The 27,566-nt window shown below is 38.6% G+C and overlaps 1 protein-coding gene across 1 annotated transcript in view; it reads right to left on the bottom strand.

Annotated features, from left to right (window-relative positions):
* Positions 1-267: 267 nt before the first annotated feature.
* The window catches only part of TMEM245 (transmembrane protein 245), a gene marked incomplete at its 5' end in the record, with an annotated part of 64,164 nt that continues 36,865 nt past the window's right edge, over positions 268-27,566 (bottom strand). Inside the window, 6 exons of the mRNA XM_009079677.1 lie at positions 268-553; positions 1,619-1,813; positions 4,244-4,418; positions 5,465-5,565; positions 21,117-21,262; positions 25,552-25,674. Of these exons, the coding sequence (XP_009077925.1) occupies positions 508-553; positions 1,619-1,813; positions 4,244-4,418; positions 5,465-5,565; positions 21,117-21,262; positions 25,552-25,674 (786 nt within the window). The remainder of the gene's footprint in view (positions 554-1,618; positions 1,814-4,243; positions 4,419-5,464; positions 5,566-21,116; positions 21,263-25,551; positions 25,675-27,566) is intronic.

Raw genomic sequence — 27,566 nt, 5'->3', positions numbered from 1 at the left:
ACTTTGAGAAGCAGCAAATAATTACATTGTACCTTCATTTCACAATGAGTGGTTTACACATTTTTGCCACTGGATTAACTAAAAATAAATATTTTGGAATTACAGCTTTCTTTAAAGTTACTACAATTGAATAAGACAAATAACCCAAATAAATAAAAGCCAGGTTAGTAATTTCAGCAGATAAGATGACTCCAGTGGATTTACTTGTCCTCTTAAATATTCTTTTTATGAAGACAGAAAGTCTTCAAGGTCTTCAACAAGGTAGTTGAACTGTGTGTTGGTATGCAAAGCCATGGGAAGTAGACATTCCTTCTTGAAGAGGCAAAGTGCACAACAATGTAAGGCCAGCACATGTTCGAGAAGTGCTTTCTCCTAAAACCCAAACTATGCTTCCCTGCGAGCTGCCCCAGGCACAGCTGGAAAGGGACAGGAGGCCTTGGCTGTTGTGAGCTCAAGACAGAAGATAGTGGTTCCCTCATGTTGTATAGGTGCAGCCCAGCACCTTCATCACTCTGCAGCCATTTTCATCTCTTCAGAACTCTCTCTGGGTGACCTTGGGGGGCAGGAGAGGGGGAAGGAAAAGAGAAGTGAAAAGTAAGACACAGATCTGTTGAATGGTTACAAATAATAGTTTCCGACAAAGCCAACATGAAACAAACACATATGCAGATTCTTGTGTGTAGTGTGGGAAGCTCTGCCTATGGCACACAGGGTAAGACTTGGAACATAACTTACTCAAGTCAGAAACTACAGACAGGTCCAATTAGTGGTTTTTCTCCTAAGTTACCCAGATGAAAGATGACAACATTATTCATGTGAATAAAGCAAAGGATTATTTCTGACAAGCAGAGAATCCTCTTTAAGATATATGCATAATGAGCTGGCCTATATAATTTAACAAGATAGTAGAGCCATTAAAATGGCTACTGACATTAATACCATCACAATGTGATTCCCAGCTCTAATTAGTTATTCAGTTAGGAGTTTATTCATCCCATTCCTTAACTGTAGAGTTTAGAGTTTAAAGACACATTTCTATATTTCACATTGGGTAACTTCAACAATGACATTAATCAGGATCATACTTTTAAAAGAATGACAGCATATAATATTATCCCATCTTTTAAATCTAGGTATGTTTATTTATATTTGCAGTATTGTACATTAACACATAAAAATGCAGTATTTTCAGGCAGGCCTAATATTGAGGACAATGAGCTCTATTAGATATCCACGAATAATAGTTTCGTACAGAAAAAAGGATGCTAAATCATCTCCTAGCACATCAGCAACATATAAATTTTAGGACACAAAGGTATTATCAGGGAATAATAACAGTGTTAACAGTAACAGAAAATAACAGCAGAAGAGCCTTTTCTGTAAGAAGCTGAGAGTCACTAAACAAACATTTCAAGTAGACAAGTCCCGGTGTATGTTTGACTTTACCATAATATTTTTTTCTAGAATATAGGATAGCTGAATCCTCTCCAAAGACTCCAATACTCACAGAGATGGGAATGCACACTTCTGTATAAAACTCATGCACTCACTCTCTGTGCATACACACACTGATGTGTGTAGAAACATTATGCATACGAGTAAGGCATTTGTAACTCACCGGTAGATCTGTAATGGCGATGCTGCTTGTGATGGAGTGGGCACTGAATTTGTTGGACTCACCAACATGGCACTATATATGTTGGAAGCAACCACAAGTATGCAGAGTAGAATTGGTCCTATAATGGCTCCTTCCAGCCCCAGGTAATATGCTCCACCAGCTACCGCAAGGCCTGTCAGGTAAGGATGACCACCTCTGGCAATGAAGAACAGAATTCAATCAAGAAGAATGAACACAATATTATCAATTGCAAAATGTGAATTAAAGTTCTATTAAGCTTAGAAAATGACACAGCTAGCTACAGATACCGTGTTTACATTATAAACTGCTGCTTGAATGGCTGTACAAATGTTCCGAGCTGTATTCTGCGATGTGTTTGCACAACAGATCAAACACTATTGCAGCATGTAACGCTGGAAACACCCACAATGGAGTACTTATTTTATGGACATCTGCTGAAGCATGTCTGAAGGAGTTAATGGCAGGAAATTTCCATTTTGAGAATAGAAAGATGGTTGATTGCAAAGACTTTTCATGCTTTATGGTCAAGAATTGTTGGATTCTATCACAATTAGCAACATGTACCATGAGCACCTCTAAGCAAAGACATGAATTTATGCAATGATAGCAACTTGCACTGCATCTTTCAAAGAACAGTTAGTATACAGTCTCTATACAGCCATGTCTTCTCATTTTGGTGTATAACAGCCTCTCAGATTGAGTGCTTGTTGTCATTAGTTTCTAATGTTTTCAGATGGAAAACAACACCAGATTTTAACAAACTTATTAATATTTACTGGAAAGTTGGGGCCAGTGGAGCTTTTGATAAGAGCTATTATGGCAGTAAGCAAACCATGCCATTTTTATATAACACGTCTCAGTTTCAGTGCAAAATGTGAATCCTCCAACAGCATTTACACAAAACCTGCTCATCATGCTTCACTCCTTATAGCTAAAATAAGGATGGCATATGGAATTATGTAAGAAAAACCACAGCTGATACTTAGCACGCAACTTTCAGGAAGCTCCTCTAAAGTCTGAGTGTAATGCAGTGATAATACACCTAGTCAGTTCAGAGCTCCAGCAGCTTCTGTCAGGTTTCTACTCTGGCCCTGACTCCTACTCATCTCCCACATTTGAAGTCTTTGCCTTTATCACAATCATGTGCAAGATGAGACCATGCAACATGACCCATTCAATCATACACACCTCAATCACATCTCACCTAGATCAAATTTAACCTACTGTCAGAGCCAGATTGTTTCTGTGAGAGGACAAGCTTGACCTTAAAAGTTTTACATTTCTCCACAGTAGACACATGCTTCATTTCTGAACCTTTGGAAACTTCAAATCATTTTTTACCAGCATTTGCATCAGTTTAAATGTTCTTCTGGCTAGTTTGCTAAATTAAACAACATATCACCTGATGAAATAGGACTACAGTATAAAGTTAATGCATTTAGAAAACCCTGCCTAACCTAATTACAGCTATTTCAAATAGGTTTAATCTAATCTGCAAGACAGCATGATGCTTACTGTTCTATTTAATGGGAAGAATACGATTTGGCTCCACTGTCAGAAAATCTATTCCTGCCACATATATTTTCTGGACAGTAAACAGAGCCTGCATCCCCTACCGTCAAAAAATGTATTCTAGTAAGTAGAATTATTGTCTGGTTAAATAGCTCCTAGCCTTAAATTTAACCATGATTTACTGGTGGAAAAAATACGTAATTTGATTATACTTCACTTGTTACCTTTAATTCATGCAAAATAACTAGTCACAGTCAATTAAAATGAGTATTAATATTGGGCACATTATCATTAGGTACTCTCTGTTCAATGTAATTATATTTGGTGAACAAAAATATTAATTTCTAACAACACAGAACCAAAACACTTTATGTCCTTATTCTACAATAACTCTCCTGTAATAAAAATCAGCACAACCAGCATGTAACTAAGTCTGGACCATGATTCAGACTAGTTTACTTGCTTCTGATTATCAAGACTGAAGCAGTAACTAGAGGAAGTAACTAGAGAATTACATGTTGTTGTGAACATGCCTTGTACATATGAAACTTGACAGCTCATATCTTTGCCAGCTCTGTTAAACTGTGCTGCTTTATCTTCTAGTATGAATTGCATCAAGGGATGCACTAGGTATTTCAGCTGCAGAAAATGTTGGTGAACATTTCAGTTGCACTCGAAATTCTCACAATCCATTCTGAAAATTAAAGGGTTTTTTTCAGGTCCCTCACCAGCTTATGGTTTTGTTTGTTCTGCATCATCATCTGGCATTAGGGGATGAGAAGAAAAATGCTACACACCTTTGTCTGTCATCAGATAAATGGAAAAGTTAGACTAATTGTAACTTGGAACAGTTCACTTTGCTGATGTTGATTTCAAGATCTCTGAAGTCCCAAAGTTCACAGAAAAGAGCCCTGGGAAAATAAGGCACTTAGGCCAGTAAGAGATCTTACTTTGAGGTGATAGCACTACACCTATTGCTAAGCTTGAAGACACTGTTTTGCATGCTTCAGGAAAATGAGTTTAATTAAAGGCATCAGTAATCATCAATCATTTTTACAATGTTAACTTTAAAAAAATCTTCAATGTACTCACCCTGATATATCTGAATAAATTGCTGTATCTACAAAATAGGTTGGCAAAAGGTGAAAAACCAAGAGCAAAATGGCTTTGCATCCCTGTCCTTGCACAAGCCACAAATCTAGGACTGCAGGGACTGCTGCCCAGTATGTCCCCAGAAACGGCACTGCTCCAAGGATTGCTGCTAATGCTAGGGCACACAAAAGCAGAAGTGAGAAAGAGACCAGCAGAACACATTTCACAAATATACTGACAGTTAAATTCAGACACTTTAGCTGCACTAGTAAGTCCCACTTCTATCAACTGTTGTAAATAAGACGCTGAAGAAGTGCCACATGAGGCTCTCGGTGTTTTATAGCTGTGGTGCAGGAACATGACACTATTTCCCATACAGCAAAGCTTCACCAACTGACACTCATAAGGAGTTACTTCCAGAAGAGGCACCAATTCAGAAAAATGTGAAGTTATACCAATCATGGACATTTCGAACCTTAATATAACTTCAAATCAGCAACTGTGTGTAAGAAAGCACATGAACCCAAGTCTCACTCTAACTTTCTCCTGCAATCAACCACAATGACGAGAAACCAGGCAAACAAACTTCATGACTTGTATTTATGTATGCAATATACACACAGGTGTACACGCTTCTGATTACACAAATAATGAACATTTTAAAATTACTGTTATTGTCATTCTTTTTAGAGCAGAAGAGGAACAGGGGAGAAGGTTTATCAGTGAGAAAACTGTTCAGCCATTTCCAAAGCTCAGATTAGAGAATAAAAGAAAACCAGAGGCTGGTAATACAGTCAGGCAACAGTACTGAGAATACGCAGCACGCCTCTATCATGCATTTTCATCATACTACATCTTCCTGCATTTAGGCATCTTGAAAAATCAGCACCTGTCAGCTATGAAAGAAACGGGAGCCAAGACAGGCAGAATGAAGTTAAAACCTGGAAAGTCTTGGACTGAATAAAAGGGAGAATGAATTTCGTCCAGCAAAATAAACAGACAGAAGGAGTAAAATAGCTGGCAGGGAATGTGTTGTGAAAACAGAAGAAGGCAAGACTCAGAGGTAAGACAGCAATCAGGGACTTCTCTTCACCCAACCCATGGCCATATTCTCTTAAGACCAGACTAAGCTTATCAGCAACATTCAATCCTTCTGATTTTGTACAATAAATAATTATGCAGTGTTATTTACAAATACATTACAGTTGTTCAAATTCTTACCAGATGGTATGAAGACTATGTTAATCCCAAATATAGTGTGAGTCAGCCAAGTGTAGAGTCCATAGAACCCAGCCATTTTGAGGGAAGCATCAAATACACCTCTAGAATGATCAAAGAAACTCTGTTAAATTTTATTGGCAATAGGATTCTGGGAGCTATAAAGTTATACACACAAGCTGTTTTGAAAAACTGAAAAGCTATTAGTGCCACAAATAACACAACTCAAAATGTAACACTGAACCCTTTATGCACCAGTTCTCTATGAGAAGAGTAAGATCCATCACATCTGTCAATGCCTTTAGACAAAAAAAACTCATACTGCTCTTTACCGTACAATGGGTTTCAGGGATAAATTCCTTGAGAGAAACTGCTCAAGCATCAGACCACATCCTCTATCAAAAATAACCTTTTATAGAAACTACCTTTTCTTTGCCCTTTTCCACTTCTACGTGTTCATTCATTCTTTTTGTCTGCTTACATTCCTATACTTGCTCATTCTCCTTGGATTAAAACCCCTGATATATGAAGTGAAACAGGCTGTTTAAACTCTCACTTTCCTACATACTTACGTGTCCTTCTGGTTGAAAATAATTGAGCGTCTCATATTTGTTACTGGATTTTAGCCTCCATATTTTGATAGTCCCAGCTCTTTGATGGCTTAGTAGGTTAATTTATTAGAAACCAAACAGAAAGCCTGGTAATGAAATTCAGTCCTGCTGACGCTACATCCAACATGCTGGACACAAAACAAAGTTCTCCTCTCTACAGTTGACCACAGCTTCATGAGACAGCAAACAGGCAGCTGTAACATTTTTACAGCACTAGTGCAATACACATGCAGAGTATCTCATAACTGAACCCATACTTTAGGTCTACAGTCAGAAAAACCACAATCTCAAACTGGTATATTTCACCATTGTATTATGTCAGTTTTTCACCTGTATTTGAGAAAGTAATGAAGTTTCCTAAAATCACTATTTTAGCTTGAATCTCACTAACCAAACTATCCTTGAGCTCCTCTCCTCAGAACAGTCCTAACAGTTACATCATTGCAGAAGTGGTGGTGCATACACCTCAGCAGAGATAAATGTGAAGTTTGCCGATGTTAAGTTCCCATTTTATATTTCATGCTTTTCATTACAATGACTGTGTCTTTGCAGTTTGGGGAACTCTGGCAGGAGGGCAAAGAGGACAGGAAGACCTCATGGAGCCAAACGATGACTGGGAAGATTTTGATTGCACTTTGAAGGGGAACACAGCCTGCACAGAACAACAGCCCTTTCTAGAGCCAAAGTCTCTGAGAGCATAGTTTCTTTCCCCTGCTGAGTCAATAAAGCCTTCTAGAAAAGAAACCTCAGATATTAAGCTACCAGGTAGATTCTTCTTTCCTGAACCACCAGCAAAAATTCCAAGGCTCCCAGTTTTTGCTTCCTTGGCCACTATCCTCATTATTACTTCCAAGGGTGGTGTGCATATATTTCCCCTCCTTTCCCACCTAAAGGCATACATAGATTCCCAAATGATTGTTGAATTGAAATTATTTCATGTAAAATTCACCCACTGGAAGTGATGAGTGCATAACAAACTTCAAAAAGCAACAAATGTGAGATACTCATAGCAGGTTAACTAGAAATGACCTTTTATACCCCCAAAAGAAGGAAAGGAAAAACATGTGAAAAAAGCAAGCTTTAAAGAATGACCTGAAATAACAAATCTAACCTTTGACAGACAAGTATGACGTGGTGCATGAAGAAGGGGAAGGAATATTTACAAATATGTGGTGGCATCAGTAAAAAAAGGCTCCATACTTCTCAATTTAGATAAACTTCTACAATATTAAAATGGAAAGTCAGACCAAAATACACAGATTTTGAAGAGTGAAATACTCATCTGCATTTCAGTTATAAGAAAAGCAAGCTTCCTGCAGAAAAAAAATTTGTCAAGCCACAGTAAGAATGCTAAATATGAGCTTGCAAAAAACTCAAGATATTTTCATACTTTAGCTATTCAAAGTCTTAATTTTCTGCATGTTCTGTGACATTTACTTCATGTCTAGTCTTTCTGAGGATATCAAAGGATATCAAATATTTTTGCAATAAGAACTTGTTTATTAATTGAAGCTGATTCTGTCAATCATCAAGTATAAACATTGTATAAAAAGGGCTAAAAAATAACCAGTCTATCAACAACTTCTTTAAGGATACCTTACAGAAACAGATGGATGAATACCACTGTAATCCATATGTTCAAGTTATCTGTGGTTGGATTTCAAGAATTTAGAACACTAGAAACTGCCTAAGTGTCTTTGGCAATGGAAGCTCCCAGGCAGCTGGAAAGATGAAGTACTATCTCTACTGCAATGATCACAAGGGTGCAACAAAAAAACAAACCAACAACCATCACTTCTGGTTGCAGAGATACATTTGTTCCCACTAAACCCTTATGCTTTTGTCAAGCCAAATTCCTCAACCTCATTGGTCTCCTGAATCTTAGACCTGTCTCACAGAAATCCCTTTGCATTATGAAGAAGGCATCTCAATTTCTGAAATTCTTCAATGGTGACATAAAGCTTTCAATTTTTTCAAGTGCAATTTGCACTTAAGAGCAAGATCCTCCCAAAATGTAACAACACAGCATGTCCTAGTTTCACTCTCCTCCTTCCCTTCACCTTGGCTTGTGTCTGCCTCAACTAGTCATAAAAGAGCACAGGTGATCCTGCTTTGTTGCCCAGGAAAACTTTACAGTCTCTGGAAACTCATGTTTGTTACTTCTACCACAAAAACTAAATAGCACATCTTAAAAGTCTCTAGAAATTCACATCCATTTGGCTTCACAGTTAAGGCAGCAAAAAAATAATTCTGAAAACACCAACCAGACTCTTCATCAGCAGTTTGCTTCAGCTAGTCTGCATCAATGATACCAGATCTTAAAAGATGACGTGGTGTGCTAGTGCAAATGCTGAATGAATTTATTACCATCTGCAAATGCAGATCTTCCTCATGTAATTAAGACAGTAAATAAATTTCATCTCTTAATACATTATTGGCACAGATACAGCTTCTTTTTATATACAAGAGCAATTGTATGCTTCAGACATCAGACAATCCAATTGCTGCTCACGTCTCACTTTGGCACTGTATCTGGACAAACCCCTTTACCTGCAAGAGCTGCCATCTGTGAATCTGTATTTTATGAGTGTTTCATGGCAATCTGGTGTAAGGCATACTTAGACATATATAATCCATTTTACCAAGATTTGAAAAGCATGCGAAAATGTAAAAAAAATTTAAAAATCAGAGGACATGGGTCATGCTTCACACGATTAGGTTAAAAATGAAGAAACTTCTGTGAAAATGTTTCTTCATAGCTGCCTTAAATTTTTTTTTGTTGTTGTTAAAGTTCTTTCTACTTCAATGACAACAAAAACTAGGGAATTTGCTTGTAGATTCCACAAGGGAAAGTGCTACCTTTTCATTTTATAGGTTTTGTAGGGTTCATTTGGGGTTTTTTCCCCCTCTTTTACTGACTGGCCATAAAAGGTCTAGAGCTTCTCCTTTGTTTCTACTGTAGTTTACATGCAATGTCTGTCCACCTGAACTCAGATTCACTTCATAGAGCCTGCAGTAAGGTCTGTTCACTTTTAGGCAGTGAAACTTCAAAAATTTCAACCTAATGCTGCAACAACCCCTGCTGAAAAGAGCTCTTCAGCTCAGAACATTCATTTTTTGACCTTGGAGTTAAATTGATTTTCTAGATCTCCCTGTTCTCAGAGCACAGGGGGAAGAAGAGCATATGGACTGAAATAATGAGAATTGGAGTTACCAGAAGGATAAGAATAAGCATGTTGTAAGTTCAGAAGGCAGATTTACTGGTTATTATACTAAACTTACAATGAAGGCATATTAACCCTGGCTTGTGAATGGGCATAAGAGTGGAAACTAGACAAAAGTGGTATTCGTCTTTGGAAAAAGTTTGAAAGAACTAGCATTTCCCTAAATTCCTTACAAAACACTTTACAAGCAATACAAAGGTTTACAATCCAATTAATATGCAAGCCTAGTAACAGGAACACCCTCAGCCAAAAATACTATAAGCAAAAGACAATTTCACTCTTTTGTCATCTTCTCTGCACCACTGATGTTTGGTATTTTCCCGTTCTGAGTAGACACTAAAAGGCTTGTATTGCATCTTCGTTGCAAAATCTTTCTGGATACAGAGCTGACAAATTCAAAATGATGCTTTAAAAAACTTCAGATGTTCTGTTTCTTTTGAGAACATAACCTTTAAATCTTAAAAGTAGAGATTTCAAGGTATAAATGAAGTGCATTCGAAACTTCACAGCACAGTTTCACAACTTATTTCAGGCCAGGGTAACTCAGAACTGTCCCATGGGCCCTCCCATTCCCCTGCTTTCAAGCAGTCACTTTTGCCCCAGTCGACCCCTGCTCTGCTCTATCTGTCAGCACAGTCTCCGTTATGCACCACGATGGTTTTTATAATGATTTTTTGCTGGGTTAGTTTTAACTAACTAGCTCAGGTCTCTCCTCCCCACCCAGCCCATAAGTAATGGCATAAACAGCTCCATTCCCACCATGAAAGAAGCCAGCACACCCATGGCTGGAGAGCAAAAACTCTCCTTCACACAAGTGCTGTCTTACCCCAGCTGAAACTAACAGTCGCTGACACCCTTAACTTCAAAACCAAGTAACTCATTTTTCTCCTTCAGACACCACCAAGATCTGTTGCAAAAGACAAGCTGCTGGTGATAATCAAAGGACAGCGATTATCCTAGAAAGGACTGAGGTATACTTCTACAACGATCCCCCAAATTTCAAGTGATCACCAGAAGAACACTGAAGAATGACTTAAAGAAGTCTTTTTGCAAAATATCTCTTTGACTCTCTTTAAAGGTTCTGTTCTTTTAGGGGAAAAAAAAGGACCCACATTATTTGCACTAAGACATATTCCAGCTATGAATAAAGCAGAAGTGGCTGTAAGTGTTTCTGGACAGAGTAAGATCATCTCAGGACCAATATAAATATGCAAGTGATTTTCAGAGACAACTCCATGACAAGATTTGAACCACTGTGCTGCTGAAATTAATTTCTCCTCATGAATGATACAACTAAACAATGAGAGGTAACAGCTGTAACATATGCAGGCTAGTAATGACACTAATCAAAGTGATACAGTCTTGAACAAAGCATAGGTCCTTGAGATGATGTAAATGATGTAAATATTACACACAGCTCTCAAGGCAGGACAGGGCTCCAGTGGCTGTATCAAAACTTCTTTAAAGACTGGCAACTAGTCTGAAGGACACAGTAGCACACAGACTTTCTTCTCTAACAGAGAAACATCTACATTCTGTGAAAAAGAACAATTAACTTGTAGTCCAGCCTGTAAGAAATTCTACACCTGGTTATTTCTTTGAAATGTTTTTGTATTTGTAATAATTTTAATCACATTTGATTTAGTCACATAGACCAAGCAAACTTAAAATTATTCTGAGAAGCACATTTGAAAGGACTAGATATTTCTGAATCAACTATTTCTAACATTTCCAGATTTTTATCATGAGTAGATCATGATGCTTACTAAGTGCAACACCTAACTGCTCTTAAAATGGCTCTTGCAATATAATATATAAAAATGGGAAACTTGTTCAGACCAAAGGTCTGTCTAGCCAGCATCCCACCTCCAGTAGTCTCGAATTAGATGCTAAGGGAGCAAAAGAAACAGGAGAAACCTATTCAACAACATCCCCCACCACAGACAGTTTTCCAGCCTCTATTTCCAGCTCAGTGGATATGATGAACCTGAGGCAGGCTGTCTACTTAGTAATCTTCAATCAATATCTCTTCTTAGTCTTCCTGTTCAGTCCTGCAAATTGCTGCAACTCAACATTCTTTGGCAAGACCTTCCCCATATCTACTGTCTGCTGCATGAACCAAGACATTTTTGAAACTGCCTGCTTGCTTTTTGATGACCTCGAGACTGGATGTTGAAAGAGACCATAAGCAGTCCAACCCAGGCATCCTTTTCACACTGGTTGTGATTTCACAAACCTCAACTGTGTAACATCCTTTTTTCCAGGCTGAAGAGTCCTAACCAGCTCAGTCATTCCTCACACACGAGCTGATACACACCTTTATTCCTCTAAGCAATCTTGTTGCCCTCCTAGCTTTTAGAGATCCAGGAACTAGAATAGCACACAGTAACTCAGGGTATAGGCAAACCAGAGATTCCAACAATGGGAGTAATATTCTGTGTTTCTGTTGACTAGGTTTGTTGTAACAAATCTTAATGTTTGATATGCCTGGCAGATGTTTTTAAGCATTGCCAAGCACTGAGCTAGCCTGTCTACCAGAAAATATAGCTCCCAAGTGATAACAGTCAGCACAGTGGTAATCAGTTTATGTGTGAAATTAGGACTGGTGTTCACCCACATGCATCACTTTCATCTACACTACATTTCATCAGTCATTTTAGTCCCCAGACACTGCTGTCTTCTAACTGAGTTTGTCTACAATCCTGCTGCATCCACAACTTCTCTGGGTAACCTGTTCCAGTGCCTCACCACACTCACAGTAAAGAATTTCTTCCTAATGTCTAATCTAAACCTACCCTCTTCCTGTTTAAAGCCCCTTGTCCTTGAAAGTCTCTGGAAAGAGACGCTGTAAAAAGTCTTCATGAAATTTCAGTAGAACATAGCAGCCAGATACACTTATTAATGGTCTTGCTTGCCCACACTTCAAAAAGCACCAGGAGTTAGGCAGAATTTCTCTCTGTGCAAACTCCTCTGAGTCTTTGCAACTAAATCATATTCCCCTAACTTTAGTTCCTACTAAGCTCCACAGTACCAATATCCAGCTTACATGTCTATACTTCCTGGGATCCCTGGAAGTTTTTTTTCAAAATTTCGCCCTTGAGTTTTCTTCAGTGAGTTAGTATCATCCACTTATCTGCTATTTCTCATTTCATCTGTTTTTCCTACAAGCTCTTCTACAGTCATTGTAACTTCTGAGAGATTCTGCTGTAGCTCACCCCTAAGAAGGGTTTTGCAACGTGACTCCCTCCACTTACCTTCACAGCAACAAACAAAACAGCATCAATCTACCTCCCCCCGCAACAGCCTTCAGCAGCCTTCTTGTTGCTGAGGACTCCTCGTCATACCTCAGCCCCCCTGACTGCTTGTTGCTTCTGCTGCATATGAAAAATGGTATTTTGGTTTAATAGCACTTTGTGGAGCTTTGAGCAAATGAATCAAACTCAACATCACCTTACGCATAACCCTCACGTGTTAGGCCTATTTCTATCTGTTGAAGTTTATGATCCTTGTTTATTCAGCGAAAACTTTAGCTTGTTAAAGGATAGTTTCTCATTTCCTTGGCCTTTGCTATTTTGCTGTTCAGCTATGCAGTCTGTCATCTCTTTAGCCTTAACTCAAGCCTGTCTTAGCTCTTAGCATACACTAGCACTGTACATTGAACATTTATTATCCTCCACACCACTTGTAAGCTTGTAATTCTTCCAGATCCCCATTATAGCTTGAAAAGTTCATGAATGAGAGCAACAGCTAGCTAGAGCCAATACAGCTTGAGATCTACTGCAGTCTTATATTAAGAAACTCCCAGGCTGTTCAGATTATTACTATTATAAAATTATGAATCACAAGCATAGAGAACAGAGTATTTTCATTGCTAATGCTGGTGGAGAGAATAAATAATGGATTGACTTTGTAACTCAATAAAAAAGCAAAAAGCTAAAGCTGTGATGTTAATTCTTTAAAATGTCAGGAAATCCTTAAGTTTTATAGAAACTTCACACTAACTTCTCTACATTACAATAAATCTGTATTTTAAAAAGCAGAAATTTAACCAAGGTTATAATAATATATACTGCAACCTTACATACACAAAGAATTATTAGATATGCAAGCATAGAGTCCTGCAACATGTTGTACTAAAACCAATTCTCATAGTATACTTTTATTCTTAGAAATGCCTCATAGAAGACCTGTTCCCTATATATTTAATAAGTCTTGTAGCAACCCTTGTCTTTCCATCCCTTCCAGTTAACTACCAGGCCTGCCTTAGAAGCAAAGAGAAAAACTAACTGGCTGAGCTCCGCTCCAGATGCAAGTGAAGTGTCACTCTTTCTACTGATACCATCTATGTTACAGGCCAACTAAACTTTCATTCAAATAAATACTGTAGGTTCTGACATACAAATGACTTCTTAAAAGCTGGTGTTGTAGAAACAGCAATGTGTGTATATAATTGCCTAAGTGCAACACGTAATTAAAGGATTAGTATCTAAGATGCAATGTAGTCACATTATTCTTAGATACTGCATGCAAACCTGCTTATGTGTTCAAATGTGTGTTGCACACTCACCAACCCACAACCTCTGTGTGTTTACAGATACCTTCAGTCTTACAAAACACCTGGACAGCCACACAATTACAAACTACAAATATGCACTAAGAGAAAGTGCTGCTAGAACATAGAGAATGTGCCATCTGGAATATGAAAGAAGCAAATGGCAAAATATTGGCACTGCCTCATACGAAGCAAGGAGTACTCAGCAGCCCCTCAATGTGTTTGAAAAGGCACTATACCAGTCTGCATGGCAGGGAGAACAGAACTGTCTGTTTCAGCATCAGATTAGGCACTTGGATAATCTTGTGAATTAGTGGTAGTAAACTGTAAAACTCAGATTAAATTTATCGACTTTGTGACATGCTTCACCCAAATTATGTGCGTATAAAAATGAAAATTTTTTCTTAGTTTCAGGTAAATTTTGGAGTGAAGATTAAGCATGAGCAAATAAATTATTTTCTGAACTTTTCTGGTTTTCTTTGAATTATTCTTTGAATAGCTGTTTAAAATAATGTGTAGATAAAGCAATATCCAGACAACTGTATTTAATGAGTATTTGCAATACAAAAGAAAAAGGAAACACAATTAAAGACAAATCCTGGGGATTTTTTTTTTTGCATATAAGAGAGTATTTAAGACTGAAAAGTGGCATGAGCAAGTCATTTGTTAATTGCTAGTAAAACAATTATCTTCAAAATACTATCTATCCCACTAGAATAATCAGGTTACAGTTACTATCAACTTGTTTCTGCGAACATACTGAAAAAATGCAGCATATCTTCTACATTTACAGACCACAGTGTACTTTTCACTAACCCAGTAGAAGGTTTCCTTCTTTCCATGTAATTAAAACCAAAATAATAAGTATCTTCTATTCCCAGTTTTAGACTAAGTAATTATTTCACTGCAGAATCACAATCATTTACATTGGAAAAGACCTCCATGATCATCCAGTCCAACCTCTGACCAATCACCACCGTGTCAACTACACCATGGCACCAAGTGCCATACCCAGCTGTTTTCTGAACATCTCCAGGGATGGTGAGTCCACTCCCCTGCCCTGAGCACTCCATTTCAATGCTTGACAACCCTTTCCGTGGAGAAATTCTTCCTGATGTCCAACCTGAATCTCGCCTGGCACACTCTGAGGCTATGTCCTCTCATCCTGTCGCTAGCTGCCTTGGAGAAGAGGCTCACCCCCACCTCACTACACCATCCTTTCAGGCTTGATGATTAAGACAGAATCATTTTCAATTCTATTTCCATCTCGTAACATACACCATAAGCAAAGCTCAACAAATTTCAGTAAGGTCCTGTTAAACGCATTCCTGTGACAAGGGATTTCCACAAGAGATACTCCTGCTACTAAAGAACATATATCGCATGCAAAAAATCAGTCAAAACATAAATCAGTTAACAGTTATCTTGGAAAAATTAATCTGAAAGACATTATTAATGTTGCAGTAAAATAAACAAGATCACACATTTTGCTTTTTCTAAGCATTAGCTTAACATGCTGGAAGATTATTGTTTTCTGTGGGAATCGTATCACCATCTCATTTTCTCCATCATTACTGCCAGGATGCCACAGGAAACCAATTAGATGCTTAAACAGCTGAGGGTTTTTTTGTTCAGTTGTTTGTTTGCCAGCTCATTTCAGGTTTGCCAGCTCATTACAGATTTCTTTAGATGCTAATAGATAAAAGTTGAAAATTCATTAAGAACCTATTTCAGCCATCAAGGCTCTATAGGTTTTCGTGGTATCAAACCTCTCCAGCCAATTTCAGTTAAGGATTACTATTTCCTCTTCAGAAACACATAATATTTGAAGTAACTTTTCTACAACCAATGAAAAATCTGATCAAATTTGATGTGTACATGGCAAATGAAGAAAATGAAGCAAATAATGATAACCCTTCTCAAATTGAAAACAAACAGTACTCATCTTCCTGGCATTACAGAACAAACTTCCACTAACACGTTTCAAGGCATCACTCAAAATACTGATCTGGGTTTCAGACCATTTCACAACGTCATTAGGCCCCACCAAAATTGAAAGCTGCAGTAACTTTAAGCCACAGCCATACCCGTGTGCATGCACTCATGTGAAAGTATCGCACACACTAAATTGCACTGAGGCCGTGAGAACATGCAACTTAGTAATGTGCAATATCTCCACCAGAGCAAGCAGAATGGGAGCTTCAGGGAAGAAGGGTATGGTGCATTCAGGAAGAGAACGACATGCTGCTCAGGGAAAGGAAAATGGTTCAGGCAAAGGTGTGCATGCTACTACTTTGGAAACCTGTGAATTGGAGAATTACTGCTTCATCCATTCAGGAAAAACAAAAATCCAGGCAAGACCACCACCTCCCTATTCCAGAGGTAAAGGACATAGAATTTTCCTGCCTATGCAGTGAGGCAGGTGACTCATGAACCAACTCAATTTTACAGAACCTTTCTAAATAAAGCATATCTCACACTGATATGGGCAGATAATGATTTCCCTCAACCTTCAAAATACTACATTATTAATTATAATTACAACGACAAATCTGACTACTATGGAGAATTAAATACAGTAAATCGGTCCAAGTGGTTCTCACATTTCTAAAGCAAGTCATCTTCCTAAACCTAAGAGAGTGCTGACAAAAGAATTCCTGCAGCTCAACCTACTCTGGCACAATCCTCCTGCAACAGTTGCCAGTCCCCAATCCCTGTTCCCCTTTCTCCACTGCTTTCTGTGTCTGACTCTAAGTAGTGTCAGTGAAAGTAAATAATGTATTTACTATATTCACAGGGAACTAACCACCACTTGCCAGTCAAGGGAGACTCTTGCACATGATGGAGGTGCAATATTACCTTTGCAATTCATCACATTTTTTTCTGATATGCACTTATGTAATACAGGAAACAGGAAAATTAATGAAGAGAAAAAAAGGACAGAACTGTGGAGGGATGAAAGGCAAAGGGCAAACGAAGCATTTATCAAGAAGAAAAAAGAGTAATGAAGTGTGGCCACACCAAGAAAGTTAAAATCGGAGTGAGAAAGACCCGAGAGTGCAAAGCAACAAAAGCCACATAAACCAAATGGGCATGAAAGACCAAAACTATTAGAGAACAGCAGCTCTTTTGCTACTGAGGCATTAATAGTATTCAGAATTATTATAATTTTCTTAAATTTTTTATTCCCACCTCATTTACAAGCAATGGCACATTAAGTTCCAGCGTGGAATTTTGAATTAGTTGCTTGATTTGAAGTAGAACCAGTAATCCATACATCAGTCAGAAAACCTGGTGGTCACACATGCTATTGGTGGTGATCTTTCTCCCAGGCTTTTTACTGTGTTTCAGGCAATCACCGCACAAATACTAAACTTTCCTCTCCCCTGTAGATTAAATGCTGCAACGCAACTGATCAGGAGGAGCAAACCCAGTATATGACAACAAAACACACACAAACAAGTGCTTACTCTAAAATGACTGGAGTATTCTCATGTTCAAAGTTACTCAAAATTGGGAAAACTGATTTATGACCAGTTTGCAAAACTGCATTTGTTCTGTAGTCCAAACACTGTCAGTTCCCTTCTGGAGGACTGCTTGGAGGCAGGCAGGACTTACCTATAAGAACTGGGAAAACTCAATCAAAGGCACGTATCTGGGGCAAAAGCAAATGCCCAGCTTACAATCACATTCACAACATGGGAAAAGACCAAACTAGCAGCAGGACATCCTTTGGGTTGCTCTTTGCCTCCTTGTCATGAGAGAGGCATAGAAAGCACTTCTTTGCTGACTGTCAAGGGTTGCATGGGCCCTTCTTTCCCACCTGCCACCACCACCCATCGTGAAAAGGTGCCTATCTTCAGCACTGCGGCCTGAGGGAGGGAGGAGAGGGATTTTTTTCCACTGAGCTCCTGCCTTCCCCAAGTGTCAAGTGACATCCCCATCAGCTGTCCTGCCTTCCCCAAATGGGGAGGGAAACTCACAGCCTTGTGAAAGGTGACCTACTAGCAGCAGCCCTGCAGTTGGGGTTTGTCCTGCTGAGCACATGGCAGTGCTCCTCCCCCTGTACCCAGTGCCCTCCTGCCCATGCTGACCAGCTGGTTACTGTGGGAGGCTGTCACAGACCCTGCTGAAGTCAGAGTAAATGGCAGTCACTGCTCTCCCCTTGTCCCACTAGGACAGCCAGCTCCTCAAAGCAAGGCTCATGTTGTTCCCAGCACAACTTGTCCTTGGTGAAGCTGTACTGTCTGGTCACTGATGTCACCTTGTCCTTCATGTGCCTCCAAGCCATATTCTGTTTTTTGCTTCTCTGTCCTTGTACCACTAAGCTTGCCAAACAAGCCCTTGGCTCAGGCATAGCACGATGCTCTTGCCAAACCCCTGCCTGATCCCACCACCTGACACATGCTGCTGGCATTCTGCCTCCCTGCCATCCTGGATGAATGAATTTCCTCCCGAAGGCCAGGAGGGCATTTCATCCCATGATTTGCAGCAGGTAACTCTTGGATTCCACTCAGGTCCTTCAAAACTCCTGTAGTGTCACCACAGCTGCATCTATTTTCTTCCACTACTCAACTGCAAATTTATAATCTGAGGTATTGTGACAGAAACTGTCAGATTCCACACTTGGCTCAAAGTAGGCTGGAAAGCTGCTCTTACCTTCATATAGCTCATAAATCTATTTGCGTGAACCTGGAACTGTCACTGCCTTTGCTAACTCATCATCAAGGGAGTTAGAAAAATATTTATAAAATTTACAGCTACTTACAGTCCATAAAATAAAAAACATGACACAGCTTCGATGAGAGAAACTGCAATGGGAAAAGGTCTTGGTTTGATTAAGTGCTTGCTGGGTAACATCTTCAAGTTACAGGATTTCTTGAGTTAGAGAAAGCATTTGCTGATTGCCCTCCTCTTCTTCCCCCCCCCCTTGCTCTTTTCCTCTGAAATAAATGACAAAGGGCAAAAAGGAACAGACTTCCTTGATTTTTTACTTTATTAGTGCTTTTTTACCCTAGGCTTTTTTTATGTAAAAGCAACAGAATTGATTGACAAAATGGCAGAGGATTATTTTTATGCCATTTAGTCTATGAGCAACAGAGATTAACTCCATCTCCTGCCAGAAAGATCCCTGCCCTACAGACAGGGCTAGTTAGATGCAGTCTTAGCTTTGTGTACGTGCTATGTACTGCTGAAGAGTGGTGGGAGCTGGAACATAGCTGGTGACTTTTACAATTTATTAACTTCATCTTTTTCTGGTTTTGGTCAACTTTAAAACATGAGAATTTTGAGGGCGAATTCACATTGTGTAATGCTGTCATAGTCCAATGATGAAAGTGACTACAGACGTTTCATTATTTGATAATTCATAACACAAATGGAGCCTCTTCCACCACCAAGCATTAACTTCTACTTTGCACACATTTTATAGATGAGGTGAACAAGCCACTTTTAGGTTACAACCTCTGTAGCAACAACTCATCTTCAAAAAGAAAGGATAGCTGCTACTACATGACAAAAGAAATGGCTTAAAGTGGCAGTTGTTTTTCACATGGTAACAAACTGGGTATGCAAAAACTCATGCAAATTTTTACTGTACTCTCCATATTTACATACTGAAGATCACAGTAAGTTTTGAGTGCAATGTAAGCGAACCTAGAAACATTATGATAAATCCTTAGGTATAGCTGAGCAAGAGAGAGCTACTGAAAATTTCAGAAGGATCATTCCAAAGAATTCAAATAAGGCACCAAGTACAGGCTACTGCAAACAAATATGAATGACTGATTCAGGCTACCTTAATCAACACACAGACTGAGTTTCCTTGCATATATGACAAGAAGTTTCTCATTGCACATTCTCCAGACACTGCCTTTTTCTCATCATATCCAATTCATGCTGGCTCGTTCCTACCTGTTTTCCTGTGGCTTCTCTAACATTATTTTCTTCCTTCCTGCCATTCTAAACCCCATGAAGTATCTTGCATCACCTGTGCCACATATCTATAAACTTGTAATTGCATTTAATACAATCCTCCTCACAAAGTATGCTTGCCTGGGTAAACCATATCCTATTTTGTGACACTGTTCCTCTCTACCATGGGCTAAAGAGAACAATTTGTGAGACAAGTTTCAGTTTCTAAATCTGCTCACATTCTTCAGACAAGATAGAACTGAGATACTAACCATGAGATCAATGAAAACTCAATACCAGTCACTCAACAAAAGGGCTATTAACTTTCTGGCAGAATTCCAAATTTGTTGCTTTCTACCTGAATTGCCCCTTCATTTCAAATGACTACAGCAGTTAGCACTGCTGTTCAAGATCTTACACAGCATAATATAACCTGATGACACAGAAAGCAGCTGTGGAAGGGGTGAAAACTGTACAGAATTTAGCATGGAGTCTGTACACTTTGCACAGACCATCAGCTTTTTCGAAAAAAACCCACCTTATTTAAAATCTATTTTATTACATTACCAACATGTTAGTGTTTCAAGCTGCTAACAGGTGAAAGCTGATGGAACATTACCGAACCACTCCAAAAATTGCTTTATCTTGAATCTCTGTGAACCACATTTAAAAATGCAAAAAATGCACCTTCAATTACTGTGGTAAACGTAAGAATGGTAACTAAACATGAAGCACTGTGGGTGCCCCTCCACGCTCCAGAGGCACAGTACAGAGTGTTTTAAGTGGGATAAGAAGAGCACTCCCCTGTTATTTGCTTTGATGTAATTTGGTTTATGGAGATCATGAAGTAGATTTCTTTCAGATGAAACTGAACTGGAAAATACACTGCAGGAGCAAATCTAATACATTCCAGGTGCAAATGGGTAGTTATACTCCAAGATTAGACTAAAATTAGTACAAACCAAGTAATTCTGAAATTTGTACAGCACAGATGTCAGCCCCTCCATTTCAACTGTTTTACTGTTTGAATCTGCTCCTACTGAGCTGCACTAGCTGCTACTGCCAACACAGTGGCAAACACACTGATGAGTTAGGGATGTCTTAGGTGTATCCGTTTTATAAAACACTAGTATTCATGACACCACACACCTCTGAAAATTTTTTTAGGCAAGTCCAATCTAATTGCTCTGCTAACAATCACAACGAGAAAATCATCGATACTAGGTTCTTGAAAATCTTTGAGACTTGTACTTCATCTCTGAAACATGAACTGTTGCAACTGTTCATTTTTTTTGCAGTGGAACATCAAATTTAAAGAAGAATTTCCAAGAATTGGCAAGAAATCAGCAATATACCTTATTGCTTCCTCCACAGATTGTCCAACTATATTTGAGGAAGAACCTGGCTGAGACAAAGGTGTCAGGCTTATCACCCATTTCACTGGCTTGTAGTACTCATCACTGGAGCTCAACAGGTAGAACAGTGTGGTCAGAAAAATCACCTGCAAAACAAATTGGAGTTCTAAATCACAAGGCAATAAATACTTGCCAGAATTACAACATGCAGCTGTGCTTCAGATATTGATATTTACTGGTAAGGAACAAGATACTCTTCCATAAGCCTGGATTTAGAGAAACACACGGAGCTAATAGAATAATTTTCTCCCCTGCTCCACAAAGGACTTAACACTTATAGCTAAACATCATAAAACTTCTGTCCCTGTTCAGTCTCTTCCCAAAGTCACATCTACATCGAACAACTAGAACGGTGACCTAGATCTAGAATGTTGATCAACATTCTACTTATGGGTTTCTTTTGGTTCTTTCTCACAGAGTCACAGAATAATAAGAGCTGGAAGGGAGCCTTGAGGATCATCTAGTCCAACTCTTGGCCCTGCACAGGACATCCCTGATAATCACACCATGTGCCTGAGAGCATTGTCCAAACACCTTTTGAACTCTGTCAGGCTTGGGGCTGTGTTGTTCAGCATGTTTAACAGATAAAAAAAATTGCTAAATAGTAACATCTATTGTCATAACAAACAAACAAACAAAACTGCCAAATATACCCCACCTGTCTCAAGAGTCATTATGCAACTGGGTATCAGATATTAATTCCATGAAAACTCACAAACATAAATTTTATGTTCAGCTGGCAACCCTAAGTGAATACTCCTGCGAGTCTGATGAGTCTCAGCAGAAGTGATGGCAGTTCCATTGTTTTAGTTTGAAGACAAAAAAATTAGTCAGATTGGATTAGCTTCCTGTATACTGCAGTCAACTATGTTTCTCTTATTTTCCTGTTAGTGGGCTCAGCAACTTCTTGGGCTAAGTGTACATCGCAGAACTGCATCTGTTTTGAAACAGAATACCTCAAACAAGAAAATCCATTCTGTATGCTCCAAATGTCAACTATGGCTTCTATTTACTTTATCTACAAGACTCAGATATTTTTTTCTTTCTTTCTTCCCAAGATTAAAAAGAATTCTTTCACTTTCCTTATTTCCAGCCTACTTGTATGCTAGAATAAACCACATCTTAATCTTTTCATGAGCCCAACAGCCTGACACCTGCAAACACCTCATGCCCTTTTTCTTCATTCTCTCTGAAGACACTCAGAAAACAAAATGCTAACAGCCAACATGCAGTATTTCTTCACCAATCTCTAGAATGCCCTCCATCTGTCTCTCTTCCTAATTCCTTTATACTCAGTGAAATCTTACTACTACTTCCCCCTACCCTACCTTTCCAGCCTTTAACTTAAAAGTCACACTCAACTGTTCACCTACTATGAGCCCCTTCCAAAAGGTCATATGTTGGTTTAGGCTGTGTTCCATCTTTCCAGGTGTGTAACTTCTGCCCTGGGTGATAAACCAAACTGTCTAACAAAACAAGCCATTACACCAGCACATTTAAACAGAACACTCTTAACATTAATTCTGAGATTTTTAAAAAAAATTTAAAAATACACTTTGCTTTAATGGGAAATAATCCAGTGCTAGTAGCAGTATCAGCTATGTTTTGTTACAGTTTCAAATCAGTAAATCTTAAAACTCCAATCAGATTTTACTGTCTTCTGTAATCCTGCAATTATGGTTATTTTCTCCCTTGATGGGGTCTGCCATTTCTCCTAAGCTACTGAAGTATTTCCTGACTTCACTAAAAAACTCCATACTGAAGCAGAAATCCAGATGGTGTTGTGTCTTCCTTCCACTGAGATCTGCCTACAGATCCTTCTTGCAAGTGCAGTTTTCAACACAGAAAGCAGCATATTGCTCTAAGTACAATATCTGTTCATCCTGACACTCACAAAAGCAAAGTGAAAAACAGTTGTACTGGATCTTGTTTTATTAGGACAGCCTCAGTGAACTTCTGAAGATGTTGCTCTTCGAGAAGAACATGGCAGTCAGGGAATGAACAGATTAACTGCAGCAAACAGACAAAACTTGATTCCCTGTGGTATGAGAAACACGCAGGGTTGACTCCAGACAGGCTCTGAGTAAGAGCTGGGGATTAGTTCAAGCAGCAACATGCACAGTACCTGCACTGACTGGAAAAAGCTGCTCTTCCCCAGCGTTTAAAGGAGAAACTTGCTTTCTTAGGGAGTAACAACACAACATACACATTCCCACCTGAACTCTAAACGCCGAAGTGATGGCTGGGAATGAACATCACTGGAATCAAATGGTGTTAAACTAGGAAAAAGATCCAAACCCAACTCAGTTTCTGCTAAGAGAAGATGGATGTAACCACAGCACCATACGAAACTGACTGAATTATAGAATATCTCCACTTTGAGAAACCAACATAATTGCTTTAGCACAATAGGTACAGATATGCAAAAAGAAGCAGTAGTCACAGAATACAATAATTTATTATAGAATGGCTTGCTGACTCTTCAAACAATAGAATAGCATCAATAGTACATTCCGCAGCAGAATGGTATGTACTATCTTATACCAACTGGAGTCTGAATGTTCTCAGACCTCTTTTACACAGGATATCTGAGATACCTAAATTAGTTCCTAATTCAAGGTCCTGCTGATGACTATGAGGAAGAATTTACCAAAGATAAAACAGTAAGAACTTTCCATAGTTAAACAAATTGATGGATTATTTTTCTTGCTGTAGAATTTGTTCTGTAGCTGAAAACATTAAATACTCTAATTTGAGAGGGGATAGACTGAATTCAAGGCGAAAGCTGTGGGTAAACACTTTATACCAAAATGATAATTCAGCATTTCCATAGCTATCAAAAAAACATATGACCTAATTGCTTGTGCATTGGGTCCACTGACTCAGTAAATATTTTTGTATCTGCCTTTCATATTCAATTTTCTGCTGAAACGCTTTGGGGTGTTTTGTTGGGGCTTTTTTGCTTGTTTGGTGTTTTTTTTTTTGTTTGTTGTGTTTTATAGCATCAAAAATCTGCATATTCCCTGCAGGACTGTAGATGCCCAATCAGCCAAATGAAGCTTTTCTCTTCCAATCTTTGTAACAGAGTATGAGTGGAGTGTGTGTGTGTGCACGTGTGAGTATACGTGTATTTGTGTGTGTATATATATATATATACACACACACACACACACACACACACAAAGGCATATATAAACATCTATGTGCATACGTGTGCAGATAGGAACTTGCATGCAGAAATGAAATAGAAGTGAAACTCCTCAAACTAATGATCAGTTTTCAACTGTTTGTTGAGGACATGAATACAGTATTACTGGAACATGGATGGATACGCTACACAGATTACTTCCCACTGAATATTTGATGGAAGATGTATCTTTCACAATGGAGGTTCTGAACAAAGTGCCCATTATTTCTATGTTTTAAAGCACAAAATTTTAAACCATCATCAAAATAAAAATCACTATCTTAACTTTTATTCAAGATAACTAAAACTGGACTGAAATTTAATCAGTTGAAAAGCTAACCATCTTGTGGGAAAATTTAAATTACTTTATGCCACTTCGAGCTAGCAAAGAACTTTCTAGTAACTGAGAATCTTGCAAAACTAAAAAAAGAGTGTACAGTTAAAGCATCTAGTCTTTAAAAGAATTCCAACACAGCAAAATCCCAACTAGCTCTGCTAAACCAGCTGACTGCACAGTGCCCCAGCAGGAGGCAGGACCCTGCTGACAGGCAAAAGTCAGGAGCATGCAACGAACTTGGTATAAGTCATTAAGCATCTAGAGCTAGATTTTGTGTCTGAGGAAGAGTGCCTTGAAATCATCTGCAATTAGTATCCAAACCTTTAGTATTTTAAGTATGCTAACTTCTCAGACACTGTTTTCAATGTGCCATCACGGGTAAAGTTGTGGACTAAGGAAGAAATAAAATACTCTCATGCAATCTTTTCTTTACTTAACTGAAAATTAACTAGAGAACAATTTGCTGATGTTTCCCTGTCACAATTTTTTCTGCCTTCCAAGCACTGTGGCTTGTTTAGGGGTATGCTTATGAGGACATGCCACAAGATTTCACTAGTTACGTAGGATATCACAAGTTACAGCTTAGTATCTTCAAGGCCAGAAACAAGAGTTTTCCATTAACAGAATGATAGGAAGACTGTCAGCTTTTTAACGTGGGAGTTACACAAATCTTGCCCTCTGCCTAGAATGCCCCCAAACAGATATGGAAGTTAAAAAAATCTTAAAGAACTCTGGTATCAGGTGTGTTCAGAAGATGTTTTCAATGCTTGAGGCTTGATTTTTTATTGCTACATGTGCAATTAGGTTCTGCCAGTAAAACTGACCATGTCAGCCAATGGCATACTACTTACCACTGAAAGCACAAAATTGAGAAGAGCTGTCCCACTGTGGAAGAGGATTGTCACTAATGCTGTAACTGTAGTAAACAAGAGGCTCACATTGCGACTCATCACTATCCACAGGGACTCCAGGATCTGGAAAAGGAGGGAGAACAGAAGACAGAGTCAGGCACTCTATGGTATTAGCTAGGACAGAGAATTGCTTACAGAGTGATTCATCTCCATCAAGCCATACAAAGATGACATTTAAAAAAATAAATCATCTTCCCTCACTCCTGAAGTACAGCAGGTAGTATCAAGAGAAAATGTCTGCTTTAACAAGACAGGTTTCTATGTAGTTGGTTACAAGGTTTTAGCATTTTTCTCCCAATATTCAGAATTATTTCATTATGCAAAGTTGCAAAAAATCTAGATGCCATGACACCTGTTTATTGTGATTAACATCACTGTCAAGCACATATTGTCTTGGGAGAAAAAATTCATCATTTTGAAACCAAAAATACTAGAACACAAAGAACAAAGAGTAACCTCACAAGGTAGAAATATATCTAAAGCTTCACATAAAATAATAAAAGTACTATTTTAATAAATATGCTTTAAAAAGCTTTCACTGTATAAAATGCATAATTATAATGTCTGCAGACAAATGCACAGGTTGTGATTTTGAATAGATATGCATCAGTTAGCCAAGTAATTACGGAAAATAAATCAAGCAACATTAGACAATCTATTAAATTTTGTACTGGCTTTGGGAACTGATTGCTTATTAGTTACAGACACTAAGGAGTAGTTTTGAGACATCAAAAGGAGGCACATGGAAGCATCCTAAATGCAATGCACAGTAGTTTCATAACATGTCCATCCAGAAGGAATACAGTAAGAATGTATTAACCAAAGTGATTAAAACATAGGAAAGAAGCAAAGTTACAAACAAAAAGCCGTATCTTCTTTCAGGCTAACTAATGTAACTGGAAAAAAACCTGTAAAAGCTCTGACACAAAAGCCCTTCTCCAGGTTCAAAGCTGTAAATGAAGGCTTCAAAACTAGCAACAGTTCCTCTTCATTTAACAAATATCAATTAGACTGAATTAAAATGAAAATACACACAAACCCCTAAAACAACAACAATAAAAATCCCAACAAACAGGTAGCTAGTATTTGTAGAGTAGACAACGGAGTGTGAGCCATGTGATTGCCACTCCTTTAGAACTGAGTGAAACAAACCAATGAGAATTCATTAAGCATGAACTTGGGAGGGAGTAAGTGCAGGGGAAAATGACAAAGAATTATAACACAGAAGGATCTACTTAGTTCATGCTTCTCACTACTTAATGGGAATTATCAATGTTAAAGCTCATCTTCTGAAGAGATGTTATTAGTCTGTCTTGAGAATTCAAGTGAGGTTAGAAGTGAAGAGGATGCTCTGCTGAAAAATGTTCTCCCACTGGTACCAGTCCCTTTCCTTCCTCTATGGACTAAGAATTCATTCTGAGGGTGCAGCAGTGGTATAAGTTCATGCAGCTGCCAGGTAACTTTATTAAATGCACATTATATTATGATTACTGTAAACACAGAGGACAGTGATTTTTGAGGGAATGGTTTCTACCTGAAACAGAGACCTTCCCATTGGTATTCCGTAAAAATAGTACTGACATTGCTAGCAGCAGGCCCTAAGCTGTATGCTAACTAGGCAAGGCTCCAGTCCCAGATGTTTAACCCTGTTACTAGAATTTGGCATGTGAACAGAAGCTTGGTGTCACAGGTCTGCTGGTATGATGTGCAGTTTAATCACAGAACAGCAGCAAAGACCTCTGAAACACAAGCAGTTCATTGAGGAAGAAGGCAGTGAAGATGCACACCTTTAAGAGCTCAGAAGACTGCTTCTGCTTTAAGAAAATGAAGTAGCAACTAAAAAGTCAAAAAACAACCCAAACAGGCAAGCAACAGGTTAAGAGACCTGTCATGACCTCAAAACGTAATGCCTCTCCCAAGTGTCACAGCATATATTCCAGGGCAGAGGTCAAGGG

Source organism: Acanthisitta chloris, unplaced genomic scaffold, assembly GCF_000695815.1.
Source record: "Acanthisitta chloris isolate BGI_N310 unplaced genomic scaffold, ASM69581v1 scaffold5428, whole genome shotgun sequence".
NCBI lineage: Eukaryota > Metazoa > Chordata > Aves > Passeriformes > Acanthisittidae > Acanthisitta > Acanthisitta chloris.
Note: the sequence above shows the minus strand (reverse complement) of the source record. Positions and strands in the feature narration are given on the sequence as shown.